Genomic DNA, 23628 nt, shown 5'->3' on the forward strand with positions numbered 1-23628 from the left:
TCATCCTATTTAAAAATGTTTTCTTTTTGTCACTTTGCATTCAAAGAAAAAACCCTAATACCTGTACATGTTATTACTTTTTAAAAGATTCTTAGAAATATACTCTTATTTAAAAGTAAAAATAATGTTGGGTGTGGTGGCTCATGCCTGTAATCCCAGCACTTTGGGAGGCCGAGGCAGGTAGATCACCTGAGGTCAGGAGTTTGAGACCAGTCTGGCCAACATGGCAAAACACTGTCTCTACTAAAAATACAAAAATTAGTTGGGCATGGTGGCAGACATCTATAATCCCAGTTACTCGGGAGGCTGAGGCAGAAGAATGGCTTGAACCCCGGGAGGCAGAGGTTGCAGTGAGCCAAGATCACGCCACTGCACTTTAGCCTGGGTAACAGAGCAAGACCTTATCTCAAAAAAAAAGAAAAAAAAAAAAGAAAAACTAATTTCAAACCAAAAGTAAAAGTGACAAAAGAAAATGAAGAAGAGTTAGACTTCATCAAAACTAAAAACTTCTATGTTTCAAAGGACACCATCACAAAAATGAAAAGACAACTCATAGAATTGGAGAAAATATTTGCAAATTGTATATCTGATCAGGATCTAGAATCTAGGATATATAAAAAAATTCTTACAACTCAATGTAAAACAACCTAATCTCAAACATGGGCAAAAGATCTGCATAGACATTTCTCCAAGGAAGATAAACAGCCAATGAGCATGTGAAAAGATGTTTAATATCATAGGTCATTAGAGAAATGCAAATCAAAAGCACAATGAAATACCACTTCACACCCACTAATATGGTTAGAAGAACATCACATTATAGGCTGGGCATGGTGGCTCACGCCTGTAATCCTAGCACTTTGGGAGGCCAAGGCGGGTGGATCATGAGGTCAGGAGATGGAGACCATCCTGGCTAACATGGTGAAGCCCCGTCTCTACTAAAAATACAAAAAATTAGCCGGGCGTGGTGGTGGGTGCCTGTAGTCCCAGCTACTTGGGAGGCTGAGGCAGGAGAATGGCATGAACCCAGGAGGCGGAGCTTGCAGTGAGCAGAGATGGCGCCACTGCACTCCAGCTCGGGCAACAGAGCAGAACATCACACATGGAACATAACAGATATATAGAATGATATAACACAAGCATGGGTGAGGCTGTGGAGACATTGGAAGCCCTCATATGCTGCTGGTGGAAATGTAAAATGGCGCAACTACTTCAGAAAATGACCTGGCAGTTCCTCAAAAGGTTAAGCATACAGTTAACATATATATTTTTTATTTTGAGACGAAGTCTTGCTCTGTCACCCAGGCTGGAATACAGAGGCACGATCTCGGCTCACTGCAACCTCTGCCTCCCGGGTTCAAGCCATTCTCCTGCCTCAGCCTCCCAAGTAGCTGGGACTACAGGTGTCCACCACCACGCCCGGCTAATTTTTGTATTTTCAGTAGAGACGGGGCTTCACCAGGCTGGTCTCAAACTCCTGACCTCAGGTGATTCGCCCCCCACTTGGCCTCCCAAAGTGCTGGGATTACAGGCATGAGCCACTGCACCCGGCTAAGTTACCATATCTAATCTAATAATTCCATTCCTAGGTATATACGTAAGAAAAATGAAAACTTATGCCCATACTAAAACTCATACCAGCATATTCATGGTAGCCTTATTTATAATAGTTAGAAGGTATAAACAACCCAAGTGCCTACCATGAGTTATTGATGAATGCATGAACAAAATGTGGCATATCCACATCATGGGATATTATTATTTGACAATAAAAGGAATGAAAGCATGGATGAACCCTGAAAAAATTATGTTAAGTGAAAGAAACCAGACACGAAAGGCCACACGTTGCATGATTCCAGTTATAAAAAAAAATTAAAAAGTAAAAAGTCAAATCTATAACCTGGGATTATAGGCATGAACCAGAGCGCCCCAAATCTATAGAGAGGGAAGGTGGATCAGCTGGTTGCCTTGAGCTGTAGGGGTGGGGTTAGAGGGAAACAGAGAGTGCCTGCTAATGGCTACAGGATTTCTTTTGAGAGTGATACAATGTTCTAAAATGAATGGTGGTGGCCAGGCATGGTGGTTCATACCTGTAATCCCAGCACTTTGGGAGGCTAAGGTGGGTAGATCACCTGAGGTCAGGAGTTCCAGACCAGGCTGGCCAACATGGCAAAAACAAACAAACAAACAAACAAAAAAATTAGCTGGGCGTGGTGGTGGGCACCTGTAACCCCAGTTACTTGGGAGGCTGAGGCAGGAGAATGGCTTGAACCTGGGAGGCACAGGTTGCAGTGGGCCGAGACTGCGCCACTGCACTCTAGCCTGGGCAACAGAGCAAGACTCTCTCTCAAAATAAAAATAAAAATAAAATAAAACAAAATGAATGGTGGTAATGTTTTCACAACTCTGAATATATTAATACTAAAATCTACTGAATTGTACATTTTAAAATGGGGTAAATGGATGATATGTGAATTGCATCTCAATAAAGTGGTTATTTACAAAAATAATAAATACAATTAGAAAGACTTTTTCGAGTGGCTTGAATGCAAGGTTAGGGAATGTTTGGGATGACCGTGCACCATTTCCTCTGTGGACTCGGAGTTTATTGTAAGACACCAGGCTGGGCACACACATGGCTGTCACCTGTACCCCACAACCACTTACCCTTAGTGCAGTATGTGACCTCTCCTGCATAGTGGAGGAGGCGGAACTCCATCCAGCCAATCCTCTTTCGGCCCTTTGGACCAGCCAGCTTACGGCTACGAGACAGAAACAGACATGAGTTGAACTTTCTTTTTTTTTTTTTTTGAGATGGAGTCTTGCTCTGTTGCCCAAGCTGGAGTGCAGTGGCACGATCTTGGCTCACTGCAACCTCCACCCCCCTGGGTTTAAGTGATTCTCCTGCCTCAGCCTCTGGAGAAGCTGGGATTACAGGCATGCACCACCACACTCGGCTAACTTTTGTATTTTTAGTAGAGATGGGGTTTCACCATGTTGGTCAGGCTGGTCTCGAACTCCTGACCTCGTGATCCGCCTGCCTCAGCTTCCCAAAGTGCTGGGATTACAGGCGTGAGCCATCACACCTGGCCTATGAGTTGAACTTTCTACTTCACTGACACAAAATGGCACCAATATCTGAAGCAAAGAGTAAGAGAGAGATGCCTTCAACCAGTTAGGTCCACATTGAAAGCCACCACACAGGGAGGCTCACAGGAAGTCTTGTTACTTATTTTCTGGCTATAGACCAAGATTTCTTTAAAATTAGATCCTTTGGCCACGCGTGGTAGCTCACACCTATAATCCTAGCACTTTGGGAGGCTGAGGCAGGAGGATCGTTTAAGGGCAGGAGTTTGAGATTAGTCTGGGGCAATACAGCAAGACCCTATCTTAAAAAAAAATACAAAAAATTGGCTGGGAGTGGTAGCATGTGCCTTGTAGTCCCAGCTACTCGGGAGGCTGAGGTGGGAGGATTGCTTGAGCCCAGGAATTTGAGGCTGCAGTGAGCTATACTTACACCACTAGACACCAGCCTGTGCAACAGAGTGAGACCTTATCTCAAAAAATTAAAAAACAAAATTAGATCCTTTCTTCCCATAAATGCTGAGAAATAAAAGTATAGAACTGAGCCACAGAAACACATGTATTTGTATAATGAATTCACTTCTGTTTTTCTAGGTGATGTAACTATGAACAATTTTATATCTTACATTTTTATGATGTTGAAAGACTAAAATGCTCATAAAACATCAGTTTTCAGTTTCTACAGATTCTTGATTTTTTTTTTTTTTTGGAGATGGAGTCTCGCTCTGTCTCCCAGGCGGGAGTGCAGTGGTGTGATCTTGGCTCACTGCAACCTCTGCCTCCTGAGTTCAAACGATTCTCCTGCCTCTGCCTCCCGAGTAGCTGGGATTACAGGTGTGAGCCACCATGCCTGGCTAATTTTTTGGATTTTTAGTGGAGATGGTTTTTCACCATATTGGGCAGGCTGGTCTTGAACTCCTGACCTCAGATGATCCACCCGCCTCAGCCTCCCAAAGTGCTGGGATTACAGGCATGAGCCACCGTGCCTGGCCAGATTCTTGATTTTTTTTAAATGACTTTTATTTGAAATTGTCACATATATTGACAGCACACATACATTCTAAGTGTACAGCTCAATGAATTTTTGAAAACAATATGCCTGTATAACCAGCACCCAGATTAAGAAGAAGAGTATTCATTACCAGTCCTTGAGAACCCCCACATTGAGCCCTTTCCAGTTGCAACCAGACATGTAACAGCATAAGTGAATTTTTACCCAGTTGTATGCGTTGCATTGCATTGGAATTATATAGTATGTAGTCTTTTTTTTTCCTTTGAGACGGAGTCTTGCTCTGTTGCCCAGGCTGGAATGCAATGGCGTAATCTCGGCTCACTGCAACCTCCGCTTCCCAGATTCAAGCGATTCTCCTGCCTCAGCCTCCCAAGTAGCTGGAACTACAGGTGCATGCCACTATGCCCAACTAAGTTTTGTATTTTTAGTAGAGACGGGGTTTCACCATGTTGGTCAGGCTGGTCTTGAACTCTTGACCTCAGGTGATCTGCCTGCCTCAGCCTCCCAAAGTACTAGGATTATAGGCATGAACCAGAGCGCCCGGCCATAGTATGTACTCTTTTGTGTCTGACTTCTATCACATTTGTGTAACTTACATCATTGCATGCAGTTACAGATTATTCATTGCACAGTGATATATTATTCCATTTGTGAATGTACCCCAATTTATTTTTCCATTCTTGATTCACTATACAATTTCATGTGCTTATCCTTTGCAATTTCATTTACTTACCCTTCCAGTATTCTACAACAGGTCTGAGAAAGCCATCACCATTTACTAAGTCTTTACCATGGCCAGAAATTGCACCCAGGCAATTTATGGCATCATTTACAAAACTGGATGGTAGGTATATTAATAACCCCATCTTGTAGCAGGGGAAACACAAACGCAGGAGCATTCATCTGGTCTTGGGGCCAGGTACGGTAGCTCACTTCTGTAATCCCAGCACTTTGGGAGACTGAAGTGGGCAGGTCACTTGAGGTCAGGAGTTCGAGACCAGCCTGGCTAACATGGTGAAACCTCATCTCTACTAGCACACGTCTGTAGTCCTAGCTACTTGCAAGGCTGAGGCAGAAGAATCGCGTGAACCTGGGAGGTGAAGGTTGCAGTGAGCCAAGATCGCCCTACTACACTCAGTCTGGGCAACAGAGCAAGACTCTGTCTCTAATAATAATAATGACAATAATAATAACAACAATAAAAAACCCTGTCTCTACAAAAAATATAAAAATTAGCCAGGCATGGAGGTGTATGTTTGTCGTCCCGGCTTCTTGGGAGGCTGAGGTTGGAGGATCACTTGAGCCTGGGAGGCTGAGGCTGCAGTGAGTCGTGATCATGCCACTGCACTCCAGCCTAGGTGACAGACTAAGACCATATCTCAAAACAAAACAAAACAAAACAAACAAACAAACAAACAAAAACTTGTAATTCACTTAATTTCTACTAACAAAGGGCTGGCACATCTATGAGTGGTATATCATAAAGATATTTTTATGTATGAAGTAGTTGTTCTCTTGAAGAACATTATCCAAATACTAAAAAAAATGGAGATACAATGATCTTCCCCCATGCAAAATCTGGTCAAATAGAGTATGTACGTTTCGAAGTGTGCATGTTTGCCCACTTTCTCTTCCAATTTCTCCAGGAAACTCAAGTCTGTAGCAGGACCAGGCCGAATGCATTCTTCATCCTTCAAAAGAAAAAGAGAAGCCTCAATCCACAGCACCACACTCCATCAATGCCAAGTTTAAGTGCTTTCACCAGCTGGAGCAGAAAGTACTGGACTAAAAGACTGTCATTTCATATAAGTGCGGGTGAACATTCTGGGGGAAGAAAGGGGCTTATCCATGTGTTTGGCTTCTAAGATTTGAGAAGGGGACCATGGAACCAGAGGGCCTGAATATCCCATGAAAAGGCAACTCTCCCACCATCTGACTCAAAGTCTTCCCAAAGATACTCCACAGCTACTATGACCAGCTTAGTGCCAACCTCATCTTCTCTAAACCAGTCATCGCTGACCACGATTACCATGTGTACAGACTCTTGTTGTAGAAGAAAAGCCCTCATGGAAAGAAAGTATAAAACCAGTTGAGTCGAAGCTTTCATATTTCTTCAGTTCATCTTTCTATTTCCTATTTTTCATCCTCAAGAATGATACCATTTAGTTCGCATCTTAAAAATTACAGGTGTGGTTGAGTGAAGCGGTTCACATCTATAATCCCGGCATTTTGACAGGCCAAGGTGGGAGGCTGACTTGAGCCCAGGAGTTTGAGACCAGCCTAGGCCGCATGGTGAAACCCTTTCTCTACAAAAAATTTAAAATTTAGCCAGGTGTGGTGGTATACTTCTGCAGTTCCAGCTACTCAGGAGGCTGATGTGGGAGGATTGCTTGAGCCCAGGAGTTAGAGACCACCCTGGCTCAACCTTTTTTTCTGAGATGGAGTCTCGCTCTGTCGCCCAGGCTGGAGTACAGTGGTGTGATCTCGGCTCACTGCAACCTCTGCTTCCCGGGTTCAAGCAATTCTCCTGTTTCAGCCTCCCAAGTAGCTGGGACTACAGGTGTACGCCACCATGCCCGACTAATTTTTGTATTTTTAGTAGAGACAGGGTTTCACCATATTAGTCAGGCTGCTCTCTAACTCCTAACCTCAGGTGATCCACCTGCCTCGGCCTCCCAAAGTGTTGCGATTACAGGCGTGAGCCACCGCACCCGGCCTGGCTCAACCCTTTTTAAGCCTGGGAAAAAGTTCTTCCAAGAGTTGTAAATGCCGGGTGAATAGGCTCTAATGCAACATTAATTTTTCTCACCAGAATGGATATGATTCCTTTATGTCTCTCTTCTACCAAATCACAGATGATCTTGTTGTTGAAATATTTAATTGGCTCCCACTAAAATGACAAAGAGAAATTAATTCTTCAAGAAATATTTAGATGAACGTAAAAGTTGGTTTTAAATTGGTTTTCTAAGACATCTTTTTTCAAAATCTAATTTTTATATTCAACCTTAAACAAATTATATTTTCTGAATATCAAAATAATTTCTCAGGAAATAAGCAGAGAAGGGCTAAAAATTAATCCTCAGTACTAATTAGGAAAATCTCCAATGAAATAATATTTCAATTAAATGTCTTCAGTGGTTGGACACAGTGGCTCACACCTGTAATCCCAGTACTTTGGGAGGTCGAGGCAGGAAGATCACTTGAGTCCAGGAGTTCGAGACCAGCCTGGGCAACATAGAGAGACCCTGTCTCTACAAAAAATAAAATAATTAGCCAGGCATGGTGGCATGTGCCTGTGGTCCCAGCTACTTAGAAGGCTGAGGCAGGAGGATCACTTGAGCCCAGGAGGTGGAGGTTGCAACAAGCCATGATTGTGCCACTGTACTCCAGCCTGGGTGACAGAGTAAGACCTTGTCTTAAAAATAATAATAATAATAATTTAAAAAATCTTTAGCTAGATTAAGAAACCAGATGAGGAGAAAACATCAAAATGTTTACCTCTATGCCTTCCATTTCATATTCTGCCTGTTCTGCTTTTAGAGTCCTCTCAATTAACAGTTGCTGGAGTTTCTCATTGCAGTAATTTATACAGAACTGTTCAAAACTAAAGATACAAAAGATTTAAATAACTAAAGTTACATAAAGAGAACAATTTTTTAAAAATTATATTCTTTTTAGGGATGCTTTTTAATAAAGAAAAAACAAAGTCCTTATTAATAAAATAATTTACTAAATAAATCAGAAGAGTCAAGTGAGAATATATTTGCATTTTTATGGTTAGTTGACATCTAGGATGGTCTGTAAATTAGAAACTATGTAAATGTAGAGATTTTCTGGGGACAGGAAAATCAATCTAGTAACATTAGCGAATGATTTAAATCTCGACTGAAACCTTAAAAAAGGGCAAAAGACAGGTAGGGAGGTAATGACAAAACGTACCCATTCTTGTCAAAGACTTCAAACCCGTAGATGTCCAGTAATCCAATTACAGTTTTCCTGGTGAAATCCTGGTCAAAATAATACACTCCATTCATACTTAGGTCTTTTCCTTTGTGCTACTCAAAACTCTGTTGCTGCTCCCCCAAACTGGGGCTTGGCGCTAAAGCTCATGTCTCCTCTTTCTCCAACAATACAGAACCTTTGGGTGGAAGTAATTTCCCTAGCCTGCTGCTCCTGCCTGCTCAGATCCCACTGCGGCTTCCATAGCCATCACCTGTGGAGTGAGACCTTCCCCTTCTGATTCACTTCTTTGCTTCAGCTCTCTTCAGCCTCCCAAGCCCATGTACAATCCAAAAAAAAAAAAAAAAAAAAAAAGAAGACGACGACGACGACAACGATGAAGAAAAATAAGAAGGAGAAAAGGACCTAGATAGATAAGAAGATGCCTATCCAAGTAAGAGGAGTAAGTACCCTCAGGCCACGGTGAATATTCAAAGATAATGTATTTATTTCAGGCTGGGTGTGGTGGCTCACGCCTGCAATCCCAGCACTTTGGGAGGCTGAGGCAGGCGGATCACTTGTGGCCAGGAGTTTGAGACCAGTCTGGCCAACATGGTGAAATTCCATCTCTACTAAAAAATTACAAAAATTAGCCGGGCATGGTGGTGTGCACCTGTAATCCCAGCTACTCAGGAGGTTGAGGCACAAGAATCACTTGCACCCCAGATGTGGAGGTTGCAGTGAGCCAAGATTGTGCCACTGCACTCCGGCCTGGACGACGAAGTGGGACTCTGTCTCAAAAAAAAAAAAAAAAAAAAAAGATAATGTATGTATTTAGTTTTAAAGGGACACAATTAAATACTCTGTATGAGTGCCCTAAGTCGCTTCTTCCAAAATCATCTTTTGTGTCCTACCTCCATGAATTTTGTCACATCCACATATCCCCTCCCCATCCATTTATCATTTCCTTAATTTTTAGCGTGGATTAAATCCCTTTTATATTTAATTCCACTTGAAAAGGAAATGTGACTGAAGTGTGAGTTTGAAGAGCTATATTTTTTCTCAAATATGTTAAAATACGCTTCTGTTGAAATTTTTAAATGTCAGGTGAATATATTGCTGTTGAAATGTGAAGATTTGCGGTGGTTCATGCCTGCAATCCGAGCACTTTGGAAGGCAGCAGTGGGAAGATGGCTTGAGCATGGGTGTTTGAAACCAGCCTGGACAACACACCAAGACCTCATCTATACGAAAAACATTTTAAAACTTATCCGGGCATGGTGGCATGCAACTGTAGTTCCAGCTATTTGGGAGGCTGAGGCAGGAGGATTGCTTGAGCCCAGGAGCTGGAGGTTGCAATTGCACCACTGCACTCCAGCCTGAGTGACAGAGCAAGATCTTGTCTCTAAAAATAAAAATAAAAAATAAAAACTTTCTTTTTTTTTTTTTTTTTTCTGGAGACGGAGTCTCGCTCTGTCGCCCAGGCTAGAGTGCAGTGGCCGGATCTCGGCTCACTGCAAGCTCTGTCTCCCGGGTTCACGCCATTCTCCTGCCTCAGCCTCCCGAGTAGCTGGGACTACAGGCGCCCGCCACCTCGCCCGGCTAGTTTTTTGTATTTTTTTAGTAGACACGGGGTTTCACTGTGTTAGCCAGGATGGTCTCGATCTCCTGACCTCGTGATCCGCCCGTCTCGGCCTCCCAAAGTGCTGGGATTACAGGCTTGAGCCACCGCGCCCGGCAAAAAATAAAAACTTTCTACGTACACGTGAAGCTATCTGGCATACCACAGGCGCTATGCATAGCACACTTTGGGACACACTGTGTAAGTCATTCGGCATGCATTCATACTGTATGCGAGACACTGGAAATGTGAATAGGGAAAGACACCAGCCCTGCCTATGAGGCGTCCACAGTTCATTCTCCCTCCCAAATTCTTTAAAGAAATGATGATGATTATAAAACATCACCATGTTAGCAAGAGCAAGGTACCCAAAATGCATTGACCAACCTTGTTAACTAAGGAGGAATTGATTTTGTTGACCAGCCAAGTAAACGTTCGTCCATAAACAGCTTTTGCCATTGCATCTCTAGCGTAGACAGAGAGTTCTAGTGTCAATGGGCAGACCACCTGAAAAGAATGACAAGGTGCATCATTATAGGTGGAATAAAGAAGCCCCCAGAGTGTCCAAAGAAGTCTTTTTTTTTTTTTTTTTTTTTTTTGAGATGGAGTCTGACTCTGTCGCCCAGGCTGGAGTGCAGTGGCGCGATCTCGGCTCACTGCAAGCTCCACCTCCCGGGTTCATGCCATTCTCCCGCCTCAGCCTCCCGAGTAGCTGGGCCTACAGGCGCCCACCACCTCTCCCAGCTAATTTTTTGTATTTGTAGTAGAGACGGGGTTTCACTGTGTTAGCCAGGATGGTCTCGATCTCCTGACCTTGTGATCCGCCCGCCTTGGCCTCCCAAAGTGCTGGGATTACAGGTCTTTTTTTCTTAACAACAACAACAACAACAACAAATAAATAAAGGGACAGGATCTCTCTCTGCTGCCCAGCCTGGAATGCAGTAGCTGGGACTACAGGTGTCCACCACCATGCCCCGATTTTTTTTTTTTTTTTTTTTGTAGAAATGAGGTCTAGCCATGTTGCCCAGGCTGATCTCAAATTCCTGGGCTCAAGCAATCCTCCCACTGCAGCCTCCCAAAGTGATTACAGGTATAAGCCACCACACACAGTCTTGAACTAGTGTTTAATGATGACTGGCAAAGCATACATGCTGGGAAGATGCTACTCTTGCCTTTGGTTCATACGATGGCTCTTTCTTGAGTGCCCATGTGTGCCAGGCACTGTGCTGGGCTGCCAAGATACAGCTGTAACCCAGACACGCATTCCTGACCTTCATGGGCTCACAGTTCATTTGGGGGTAGGGAGGGAGGGAGAGACATTCAAAGAATCACACAGTCATGTTGAAAGTGCTACAAGGAGATGCATATGGTGCTTTGAGGTAGAGGTTGGGAGGATCAGAGAAGGCTCCTTGAGGAAGTGACCCCCAGGAAATGAAAGATGAAGAGGAGTTAACTAGATGAAGGATCGGGAACAGTGTTCCAGCAGAAGGAACAGCAGGTGCAAAGACTCCTGTGGAGGGAGGACATAGGGAGTATGAGGCATGGCTTGCTAGCATTGGTGTGGTGGTGGTGATGGTGATGGGGGAGGATGAGGCAGGAGATCCCGCAGGAGCTGGACCACGCAGGGCCTGGTGAGCTAGGATCAAAGGTTTGGCCTCCCCTGAGGCCACTACCCTGCTGCTATTGGAGGGAGGCAGCAGCAGCAGGGAGGGCCGGCACATTTCCACCTAGAGCCATTTTTACCTCCTCAGTTTTGGCTTCAATTTTTCTGTGGGTGAGAGCTTCCAGAAGGTCTGCTGGGTGGACTCCCAGGAGCTGCATATAAAAGAAATCCAAAGTGCTATTCAGTGACGCAGTTTTACTTGCTTTTTATTATTTTTTTAGAGATAAGGTATGGCTCCGTTGCCAGGTAGGAATGTGGTGGCACAATCATAGCTCACTGTAACTTTTTTTGAGACAGGGTCTCACTCTGTCACCCACGCTGGAGTGCCGTGGCATGATCTCTGCTCACTGCAACCTCTGCCTACCAGGCTGAAGTGATCCTCCCACCTTAGCCTCCTGAGTAGCTGGGACTTCAGGTGTGTGCCACCATTCACAGCTAATTTTTTTTTTTAGAGATAGGGTCTCACTACATTGCCCAGGCTGGAGTGCAGTGGGCATGATCATGGCTCACCGCAGCCTTGAATTTCTGGCCTCAAGTGATCCTCCTGCCTTGGCTCCCCAAAGCGCTGGGATCACAGGCATGAGCCATTGTGCCCGGCCTACTCACTAACTTATAAAGAGTTCATGGAGTATCCAGGCCCAGGGTTATCTGCCCAGAATGATCACTGTGCTTTAGTACAAAACAGACCACAATAGCTCCCTCAACCAACTGGCTTTTACTCCCGCCCTCTCCTTCAAACCCCCACTCTTTAAACCTCCTAACCAGTATCAGCCACAAGAGCATGGCACCAGACATTTGGGCCTAACTGTGGGCACCCAGCGGCCTTGCTCTCTTCTCCCACCCCTCCCCCTCCCTCTGTCCTCTCCGAAACAGTAACATCACCTTGGCTATCCACTTGATCTCGTGGGTGTCTGGGATAGTGGCACAGCCTTGGTCGTCTTCTTCAAAACCAATGTTCCCCAGGTGTAAGACACTGGCAATAATTCCAAAGAGATTCTGGGAACATGGGAAGTGTTGAGACAGGAGATCAGGACAGGGAAAGAGAACGGTGGCTACCTAATTGATTCACGTAGTGGAGACACCCAAAGGAAAAATGCCCCCGTCCCAATTCCACACCTGAGCTCACAGAACCAAGCCCTCCCCCTTCCCCAGAAACCGGCCCTGTTATTCACTTTGGGTGCTAAGGGAAGAGTGAAACAGCCTTACTCAATGTCCAGCATGAAACACTTTATTTCCATACAACAACGACAAATACATACATGAATTTTTCATAAAATAAACTACTTGTATAAAATATTTTATGACCAGGCGCGGTGGCTCACGCCTGTAATCCCAGCACTTTGGGAGGCCGAGGCGGGCGGATCACAAGGTCAAGAGATCGAGACCATCTGGCCAACATGGTGAAACCCTGTCTCTACTAAAAATAAAAAATTAGCTGGGCGTGGTGGCGAGTGCCTGTAGTCTCAGCTACTCGGGAGGCTGAGGCAGGACAATTGCTTGAATCTGGGAGGCGGAGGTTGCAGTGAGCTGAGACAGCGCCTTTGAACTCCAGCCTGGCAACAGAGCAAGACTCCGTCTCAAAAGAGGAAAAAAAAAATTTATACAATACTGTCTAAAATAAAACTCACTAATGAACCCATTTTTCAAATAACATTATCTATCTATCTATCTATCCATCCATCTATCCCTTTTTTTTTTTTTTTTTTTTTTTGAGACAGAGTCTCCCTCTGTTGCCCAGTCTGGAGTGCAGTGGCGCAATCTCTGCTCACTGCAAGCTCCACCTCCCAGGTTCAGGCTGTTCTCCTGCCTCAGCCTCCCAAGTAGCTGGGACCACACGCGCCCGCCACCACACTCAGCTAATTTTGTGTATTTTTAGTAGAGACAGGGTTTCATCGTGTTATCCACGACGGTCTTAATCTCCTGATCTTGTGATCCGCCTGTCTCGGCCTCCCAAAGTGCTGGGATTACAGGCGTGAGCCACCACACCTGGCCCATCTATCCTTTTTTTTTTTAAGAGACAGGGTCTTGCTCTGTCACCCAGGCTGGAATGCAATGGTGCCATCATAGCTCACTACAGTCTCAACCTCCTAGGCTCAAGCAATCCTCCCACCTCAGCCTCCTAAGTGGCTGGGACTACAGGCATGCCCCACCATGCCTGGCTAATTTTTAAAATTTTTTTGTAGAGGCAGGGTCTATGTTCCCCAGGCTAGTCTCAAACTCCTAGCTAGCCTCAGGTGATTTCACCACCTCAGCATCCCAAAGCATCAGGATTACAGGTGTGGGCCACTGCACCTGGCCTCAAATATAGAGGTTTTTAAATTACATCCTGGCCCTTGAAAGACTGATAGTTTAACAATCAAAATGAAAAAAAAAAAAAAAGACAAAAAGATGTAAAAACAAAGTATTTATAAATTCTACCATTTGTTCCAGTTTGTGCCAAAATAGAAGCCTCAATGAATGAGAGTCTTGTAATTCTATGGCATCTAAATTGTTGAGACTGGACTTACTTTACGGGAGAAAAAACCCGACTCCTCCTCATTGCACACAATATTAGGAAAACTTAGGGTTGCCAGATAAAAGAACCCACAGTTAATATTTGAATTTCAAACTTATATATTTTTTTAGTATAAGTTTGTCCACATGCAATAATTGGAACATGATCATACTAAAACATTATTCACTGTTTATCTGAAATTCATATGTAACAAGGTATCCTGTATTTTTGCTTTTGTTTTTGTGTTTTTGAGATGCAGTCTCACTCATGTCGCCCAGGCTGGAGTGCAGTGGCACGATCTCGGCTCACTGCAACCTCCGCCTCCCAGATTTAAGCGATTTTCCCGCCTCAGCCTCTAGAGTAGCTGGGATTACAGGCGCCCGCCACCACGCCCAGCTAATTTTTGTACTTTTTTAGTAGAGACAGGGTTTCACCATGTTGGACTGGTCTCAACTCCTGGCTGGTCTCAAACTCCTGACCTCAAATGATCCGCCTGCTTTGGCCTCCCAAAATGCTGGAATTACAGGTGTGAGCCATCGCACCTAGCTGTATCCTGTATTTTTATTTGTTGAATCTGGCCACTGTATTATGCAAACACCAAGAAATCAGGAATATTTCCTCAGTCCCAGAGGAAACTATCAGTTCTGCTGCAAGAGCACATACCTCGAGGTCAGCTTCAGTAAAATCAATGACAGAAAAGGCATTGAAAACAGTTTTCCAGTCATTCTTATCATTAATGGATGACTCTTTGGCACAATGACCCTGTTGACAAAAAGTTTGAGTTACTTAATGTCATTTTTATCAGGGCAATTAGCATGTCTATTCCTCTCTGAAGATGCAAAAGCTAGTCCTATAATGTACTGAATTGCAAATAAAAAATAGATTTTTCTCTAATTGTCTAGCATGTAATGATCTGACAACTGTTGCTTTTTTCCCAAAATTTATTTGGAATTTTATTTAAAAATCTCTGTTCTGGGAAAACATTCCAAGTTACATGTAAGTGGTATATCTTTTTGTACGTGCTTTTAAACATAGTTTTCTTATCATTTTTGCTAAATGAATTGAAGCCGTTTGTCTCAGGAAATATCTGCTGAAATATGCAGTGATATTACAGTGCTTGAAAGCAGAAACTCTTGACTCACTTAGAGATCGCCAGCAAAAATGTCACTGCAGGACCAGATGAAAGAAGGCTTTCCCGCAAGGAAATAAAAGGCTGGCATTTAGAGTAACAGAGGTTTTGTGAAAATCATCACAAGCAGAGATTTTCCCCATGAACTCCAGAGGTTGTCTTTTAAATAACAGACTGATTTAAAGAGAAAACGTTCTAGGAAAATGTTTTTTATTATTTTGCTTTTGTGGTACAGGGTGTTCCCAGTTTCCTAATTATCTGAAGATCTGTCTTCTTAAAAGATTTCTTCATTGCATGGGGGAAATCAGATGTGTCATACCATGAAAATATTTCTTAGTGAAGTGGCCGATATAAAATTGGCAACCTCACAAACCTTCCCAGCACAACCAGCAACATCTGCTCCTGCCCCCGAAGGGATGGGCCTGTGCAAATCAGTCCCTCTCCAAAACCTGTTGGTTTGGAAGCAGTGCAAATATACTGCCAAGTGAAACCATAAAGTTTACCGAAGTTATGATAGATCATGAAATTGGTTTTAAATAATAGTGGCAAATTGCTAGACCCATTTCCAAAGCCCCTGACGTATATGGATCTAGTTGAATTAATGTGGCCAGAAAAAAATCTACAAGAATAAAGGCATGATACATTCTAAAAGGGAATTATTTATCAAAGGGTTAGAGAAGCCCTTGGGAAAATGGATGAAGCCCTCAAATATTTTTATAAATTGACCCTTTCTGATCATGCTATGGGAATACAAACATGATGTGACATACAGCTTTGTCCGGAAAATTAAACCCTCCAAAAAGAAAAAAAAAATCACGTTTGATGTCTTCTTTGTTTTAGTAATTAGTTCAGAGTTTGATTAGTATAAAATTAGATTATGAGATTCTTTCATTATTTAGCTTCATTTTTCATTTCTATTTTTAAAACACATTTAGAGACGGGGTCTTGCTACATTGCCCAGGCTGGTCTTAAACTCCTGAACTCAAGCCATCCTCCCACCTTGGCTTCCAAAAGTGCTGGGATTACAGGCCTGAGCCATCATGCCCCAGCTTGTCTTCATTTTTGAAAGTAAACTTTTGTCAAGCCTTCTTTTCTTCCACGATTTCTAGGAAGTATTGATCCTCATTTTGTGAGATTCATTTTATAAAACCTCGTTTTCTCTCTTAAATGATGCCTTCATCTACATTCTACAAGGTGGCCTCCATTCAAAACCAGGCCAAGTGAGAAGAGAAAAATCAAAAAATGTTGGGACAAAAAAGGTGTTAATGACACCAAATACTGAGAAGTGCCATACAATCTGGGTATTCTAGAACGCTAGTGCAGGCTGCAGAAAAACAAATATTGCAAGGTTATCTTCTGACAGTCAATTCTGTAACACTAGATCCTAGGCTTGCTTATAGGAATGGCCTGAACTGTATAGTGTGTTCATTTGGCAGCAAACGTTTGTCAAGATGGAAGGCAGGAGCATGAAAAAAGTTTTTTTTTTTTTGAGACGGAGTTTCGCTCTTTTTTGCCCAGGCTGGAGTGCAGTGGCGCGATCTCAGCTCACCGCAACCTCCGCCTCCCGGGTTCAAGCGATTCTCGTGCCTCAGCCTCCCGAGTAGCTGGGATTACAGGCATGTGCCACCATGCCTGGCTAATTTTTTGTATTTTAGTAGAGACGGGGTTTCTCCATGTTGGTCAGGCTGGTCTTGAACTGCCGACCTCAGGTGATCCACCCTTCTCGGCCTCACAAAGTGCTGGGATTACAGGCGTGAGCCACCGCGCCCGGCCAAAAAAGATCTTTTCAAAAGTAGTTTACAGTGGCTCACGCCTGTAAACGCAGCACTTTGGGAGGCCGAGATGGGCAGATCTCTCAAGCTCAGGAGTTTGAGACCAGCCTGGACAACATGGAGAAACCCTGTCTCTACAAAAAACTACAAAAATTAATGAGGCATGGTACCTCGAGCTTGTAGTCCCAGCTACTTTGAAGGCTGAGATGGGAGGAGTCTTGAGCCCAGGAGGTCAAGGCTACGATGAGCCATTATATTATGCTACTGCACTTTAGCCTGGAGGACAGAGCGAGACCCCATCCCAAAAACAGAAAAAAAAAAAAAAAAAAAAAAGTAGTTTGAAAGCAGAATGAGATAGCATAGGTTTTAGATATAGCTGGACGGTGAGTTTCTATCACACCCAGATCAGCGCTCCTCACTTTGGCTGTATACTAAATCACCAGGAGGACGTTTAAAATAATTCTAACGCCCAGGTCCTACCCCAGACCAGTGAAATCTGAATCTCTGGAGGGTATGGCCCAGGCATTTGTGTTTTTAAAGGGTTCTTCAGGTGATTCTAGTTTCAGCCAGGGATGAGAACCACTTGCCTAGACATTGGTTACTTTACCAAGGTGATATAGCTGCCAGGCACAAGAGGAGATGGGTTAGATTACTTGTGATATATACATATATCAAGAAATTAGCCAATAGGACACATAGCACAATGGTAATAGAACGTCTCAAACATCCTACAGTAGCCCGTATAAACACCTCTGATTCCCTCGTCCAAAGAGTCACCAAAGCCAGGTGCTGGTCCTCCCCACCTGTGAGAGGTATTTATACAGCTGGGGGTCTCGCTCCAGTCCCAGGAAAGCCAGGCGCTCCTCCTCACCACCTGCCAGCAGCTGGTAGAAGATGTGGAAATTCCGCTCGCCTTGGTTTTGGTAGACAACTCGGGACTTCTCTATCAAGTAACTGATGATATGCCCACCTACAGGGATGCCCTTCAAAACAGAACAAAAAATGCAGCAGTGACAACAAAAATCTCTTCCTGGCATCTCCTGATGGCTTGAAGTTCTGAGTTGGAATGAAGTCTGATCTATCAATCTTCTTCTTTTTTTGGACCTATCAATCTTCTATCATTAGTATTTCCTGGGTTCTGTTTACAAAGATTTTTGCTTACCCCAAGAAACTATCATGAAGATAGTTTCTATGTCTTTTTCTAGAAGCTTGATTCTTTAGGATAATGATCCATCACTATTGAATTTTTGTATATGGAGAGGGGGAGTGGTCAAAGGTCTTTTTATTCATGTTGATATCCAGTTGATCTGTGCCGTTTATTAGAAAGATGATCTTGTCTCTACTGAATCATAGTGATGCTTCTGTTTTAAGTCAGCTGACTGTATGTGTGGACTTGATCTTCTCTGGACTTTATTCTGATCTATTGTCCTCTTTATCTATCCTTGTGTGAATATCACACTGTCTTAATATTTTCAATAATATAACCAATAAAAGATTTTTATTCCAGAATATATAGAGATTCTTGCAAATCAATAGGAAAGAACCAACAACCCAATTAAAAATGGGCAAAAGACTTGAATGAAAAAGAAAGCCTTTAAGTGGCCAAGAAGCAAAATTTCATTAATTACCAGGGAGATACAAACTTAAATCACAGTGAAAAACCACTATATCCCACCAGAATTTCTCAAAAGGATGAACAATATAAATGTTGGCAAGGGTATGGAGCAACCGGAACCATCATTAATTATCCTAACACTGCTTTGCTGGTAAGAACCCCATGATTCTACTTCTTTAATCCAATATAAATCTACTAAAGGGCATGTGCATGGATGTTCAAAGTGCTATATATCACAGTCCCAAATTGCAAACAGCCCAAATGTCCAACAAAAGGAGAACAGATAAGTTGTGACATAGTCATGTAATCAAAAAATGAACAACTGCTACATGCAAGGACATGGATGAATCTGACAGATACGTTGACTGAAAGAAGTCAGGCACAAAATAGAACATACTGTGTAATTTCATTCATATGCACTTCAATGACCAGTGAAATGAACCAATGATCACAGAGGTCAGAACAGTGGGCAGTGGGAAGGGGGAGTCTGTTGGGGAAGAGCAGGAAAAGCTTTCAGATGTTAGAATTTTTTTTTTAATTTTTATTTTAAGAGATAGGGTCTTGCTCTGTTGCCCACGCTGGAGTGCTGTGGCCTGATGGTGGCTCATTATAACCTCAAATGCCTGGGCTCAAGCAATTCTCCCGCCTCAGCCTCCCAAGTAACTGGGACTATAAGCGTGCACCACTATGCCTTGCTATTTTATTTTTGTTTTTTGTAAAGACGGGGTCTCACTATGTTCCCCAGGCTGGTCTTGAACTCCTGGGCTCAAGCAATCCTCCCACCTCGACCTCCCAAAATGCTGGTATTACAGGTGTGAGTCACCACTGCCTGGCCTCCAGATGCTATCATTTTTTTTTTTTTTTTTTTGAGACAGAGACTTACTCTCTTGCTCAGGCTGGAGTGCAGTGGTGTAATCTGGGCTCACTGCAACCTCTGCCTCCCAAGTTCAAGCGATTCTCATGCCTCAGCCTCCCGAGTAACTGGGACTACAGGTGTGAACCACCACACCTGGGTAATTTTTGTATTTTTATTAGAGCCAGGGTTTCACCATGTTGGCCAGGCTTGTCTCGAACTCCTGACCTCAGGTGATCCGCCCACCTCGGCCTCCCAAAGTGCTGGGATTACAGGAGCGAGCCACCAAGCCCGGCCCAGATGCTAGACATTTTTATGTCTTGGTCTGGGTGGTGGTTACAGAGGTGGATACATATGTAAAAATTCACTGGGCTGTCCCTATGTTTTACAGCTTTTTCAGTATATGTGTTGAACTTCCAAAAAGGTTTTCAAATACGCATGGCTATTAAATTTCTTTCCAAATCCACTCCACCAGAGGCCCACTTCCCAGCCTCTGGGACATCCTTGAGCCAGTTTGTCCTCATCATTGAGCTCCGTGCTCATACAGCTGCTGTTCTCCCATGTGTCATTTTGCCACTTGGAATGATGAGCCCTTGAGAATTCTGCCTTCCTTTCCTGCTTGCCTTAGCTCCACTTAAATTCTGTGTCTAACACAGCCATGCTCATTCACTTATGCATTGTCCGTGGCTGCTTTCATGCTACAAGAGTGGACTTGGGTCATTTCGACTGTATGGCTGAATGGCTCACAAAGCCTAAAATATTTACTATCTGGTTGTATCCGAAAAAGAGTGCTGGCCCCTGCCAGGTAAGCAGGCATGCCTAAACAATATATTGTTTACTTGTGTCTTTTTTTTTTTTTTTTGAGATGAAGTTTCACTCTTGTTGCCCAGGCTGGAGTGCAGTGGTGCCATCTTGACTGTCTGAAACCTCCACCTCCCAGGTTCAAGCAATTCTCCTGCCTCAGCCTTCCGAGTAGCTGGGATTACAGGAGCACACCACCACGCCCGGCTAATTTTTTTGTATTTTTTTTTTTTAAGAGATGGGGTTGGCCGGGCGCGGTGGCTCAAGCCTGTAATCCCAGCACTTTGGGAGGCCGAGGCGGGCGGATCACAAGGTCAGGAGATCGAGACCACAGTGAAACCCCGTCTCTACTAAAAATACAAAAAATTAGCCGGGCGCGGTGGCGGGCGCCTGTAGTCCCAGCTACTCAGGAGGCTGAGGCAGGAGAATGGCGGGAACCCGGGAGGCGGAGCTTGCAGTGAGCCGAGATCGCGCCACTGCACTCCAGCCTGGGCAACAGCGTGAGACTCCGTCTCAAAAAAAAAAAAAAAAAAAAAAAAAAAAGAGATGGGGTTTCACCATGTTGGCCAGGCTGGTCTTGAACTCCTGACCTCAGGTAATCCACCCGCCTTGGCCTCCCAAACTGCTGGGATTACAGGCATGAGCCACTGTGTCCGGTCCTTGTGATTTATTTTTAAGCTTAATGAAAAAAAATGATATCACGCTGGCATACAGTATGTTCCCAAGAGCCATCCATGTGAGGTGTAGCTGTGGTTCATTTGCTCTCTGCAGTGTAATGCCTGATGGTGTGAACACACCACAATGTAGTCATTCTCCTGTTGATGGACATTTCAGTTCTCTCCAGATGCATTGGTGCTGTTCAGTCTACTTACTTGCTCATCATGATGAGCAGTTCTGTTATGGACATGCTTATGCATCTGATATCTCTGAGATATCTCTGAGAGCGGGATGGTTGCACCTTAGATTATGTTTTTTCAGCTTCCTAAGATAACATCTTAACTCTGGTACACCCCATTACTTTCCAATAATTTCCCAATATATTACACCCCACGAGCAATGTGTAAGAATTCCTTATGATCCATTCTGCCCATCCAGGTGGTATAAAATGTTATCTCATTGTGGTCTTTATTTGCATTTCCTAAAACTAGCACTAACCCTGGATTTTTAAAAAAAATTGCTTGAGCCAATAAATGTCATTCTCCCCTTAAGGGGCCTTGGCTTGGGTTCCGTCACTGGCAAAATAAGGGGTCCCCATGAACCAGTAATAGGAGCTTCAGTGTACCTGAAAATCAAATTGTATATCCATGTATTTCCCAAATCTGCTGGAGTTGTCATTCCGGAGCGTTCTGGCATTTCCAAAAGCCTTGGAATACAAAGTGTCATTCACTGTCATTTAAGCTCACCATGCGTGTCAAATTCCTGATCCCAAATAATATGCTTAGTATGAAAACGGAGGAGAGAGGGTAGGAGGAGCCAGGGAGGAAAGGCATGCATTATCTTCTAAGAAGGAATCACTAACTACAGAGAATTTAATGCCAAACACTAGATTTGGACCCGGGGAGAAGAGGGGAACAATATCTTCTTCCTATAATCCAATCTAGGAATATATTGGAAATGGTCTCAGGAGGGGTACATAGAACCCTAGCCCTATGCTGTTCTAGAAGTTATGGTTGACAGTCCCCATCACCAGACCCCTTTTTATATCACGTTGTTCTGCTCAAAGGGTCCACTGGGAAAATTCCTTCTACTATAAACATCTTCATTTATAGAAAGGGCCACAAAAACAAAGGAGAAAATGACTTGTTCAGGATCAGCCAGCAAGTGGGTGAATTGCAACAATGTAAGTAATCATAACCAAAATAATTTTAACTCAATAATAAGAAAACTATTAATAAATAATACAATATTTTTGGTGCTTCCTAATTCTGCTGTGTGCTTTTTGTGCACCTGTTTCACTCAATCCTCAAAACTTCTTAGGCTGGGTGCGGTGGCTCACGCCTGTAATTCTAGCACTTTGGGAGGCTGATGCAGGCAGGTCACCTGAGGTCAGGAGTTTGAGACCAGCCTGGCCAACATGGCGAAACCCCGTCTCTACTAAAAATACAAAAATTAGCTGGGAATGATGGCACATGCCTGTAGTACCAGCTACTTGGGAAGCTGAAGCAGGAGAATCGCTTAAACCGAGGAGGCGGAGGTTTCTGTGACACTGTACTCCAGCCTGGGTGACAGAGAGAGACTCTGTCTAAAAAAACAAACAAACAAAAAAAAAAAACAACAAAAAAAAACCCGAATGTCTTAAAAGGTAGGTACTATAAGCAGACCCATTCAACAAATGGGGAAATGGCTTAGTTCCAGGTCACACCCTTAACTGTGACACTATCTGTGTGACCCTTAACAGTGACCTGCCCATTTTAACTGACCTGCCCAGACAGGATTTGTCTCACTTAGTGACCTCCCTGGGACTCCCTTCGATTGGTCCCCAGAGACCGCTTACCTCCAGCACTGGGTTGGAGAGCAGCAGTCTGTCACGGGCTATTTGTAGTGACTGGGTCATTGGGCAAGTCACTGCAAAATACTGGAGAATTTTCTTGGAGGCCTCTGTTTTCCCTGCCCCACTCTCTCCAGAAATGAGGATGAAATGGTTATTTAGTTCAGAGCACATCATTCGGTAAGCGTTGTCGGCTATAGCGTAGCTGGAGGAGGAGTGAGACAGAAACAAATTGGTTTTCATGGTACTTCCCTTGACTCTGACACCCACCAAAGAAGCAAAATGAGGTGCTCCATCTCCAGGAAGCCACATCCAGACTGTGGTACAAGGACAATGAGCTCAAACACATGTCAAGCCCTTTCCATAGGAGGGGCACAGTGGTTCATGCTTGTAATCCCAGCATTCCAGGAAGCTGAGGCGGGTGGATCATTTGAGGTCAGGAGTTCGAGATCAGCCTGACCAACATGATGAAACCCCATCTGTACTAAAAAAAAGATACAAAAATTAGCCAGGTATGGTGGTGCACGCTTGTAATCCCAGCTACTTGGGAGGCTGAGGCAGGAGAATTACTTGAACCCGGGAGGCAGAGGTTGCAGTGAGCCGAGATGGCACCATTGTACTCCAGCCTGGGCAACAGAGCACGACTCTGTCTCAAAAACAAAAACAAAAACAACAACAACAACAAACAAAAAAAAAACCAAACCCAAACCCGAAAAACAAAAAAACAAAAAACTCCCTACCAGGACCCACTGACTGATCAAATATAAAGTGTACTAGATATCAAAACTCAAATAGTAGAAGAGTTAAAAGAAAAATTTAAGCAGTAATGAATTTTTTTTTTGGATGGAGTCTCGCTCTGTCGCCCAGGCCAGAGTGCAATGGCGCGATCTGGGTTCATTGCAACCTCTGCCTCCCAAGTTCAAGCGATTCTCATGCCTCAGCCTCCTGAGTAGCTGGAATTATAGGTGCACACCACCACGCCTGGCTAATTTTTGTATTTTTAGTAGAGACGGGGTTTCACCATGTTGGTCAGGCTGGTCTGGAACTCCTGACCTCATGATCCACCTGCCTCAGCCTCCCAAAGTGCTGGGATTACAGGCGTGAGCCACCGCACCTGGCCTGAAAATATTTTTTGAAATTCACCAAATTTACGTTTT

The 23628-nt window shown here is 43.8% G+C and overlaps 1 protein-coding gene across 6 annotated transcripts in view; it reads right to left on the reverse strand.

The window, feature by feature from the left end:
* LOC105493449 (myosin IH) overlaps window positions 1-23628 on the reverse strand; it is a 138493-nt gene that overhangs the window by 27994 nt on the left and 86871 nt on the right. For 5 of the 6 annotated variants that reach the window (XM_071071163.1, XM_071071165.1, XM_071071162.1 and 2 more), the window contains 12 exons: window positions 22478-22676; window positions 21266-21346; window positions 17518-17697; window positions 14477-14575; window positions 12202-12315; window positions 11400-11471; window positions 10044-10163; window positions 8036-8103; window positions 7595-7700; window positions 6906-6986; window positions 5696-5787; window positions 2668-2762 (listed from right to left, as the gene is read on the reverse strand). In XM_071071163.1, coding sequence (XP_070927264.1) covers window positions 2668-2762; window positions 5696-5787; window positions 6906-6986; window positions 7595-7700; window positions 8036-8103; window positions 10044-10163; window positions 11400-11471; window positions 12202-12315; window positions 14477-14575; window positions 17518-17697; window positions 21266-21346; window positions 22478-22676 — 1307 coding nt within the window. The remainder of the gene's footprint in view (window positions 1-2667; window positions 2763-5695; window positions 5788-6905; window positions 6987-7594; window positions 7701-8035; window positions 8104-10043; window positions 10164-11399; window positions 11472-12201; window positions 12316-14476; window positions 14576-17517; window positions 17698-21265; window positions 21347-22477; window positions 22677-23628) is intronic. The other variant, XM_071071164.1, reaches the window with a different exon arrangement.

This window comes from Macaca nemestrina, chromosome 10 (genome assembly GCF_043159975.1).
Source record: "Macaca nemestrina isolate mMacNem1 chromosome 10, mMacNem.hap1, whole genome shotgun sequence".
NCBI lineage: Eukaryota > Metazoa > Chordata > Mammalia > Primates > Cercopithecidae > Macaca > Macaca nemestrina.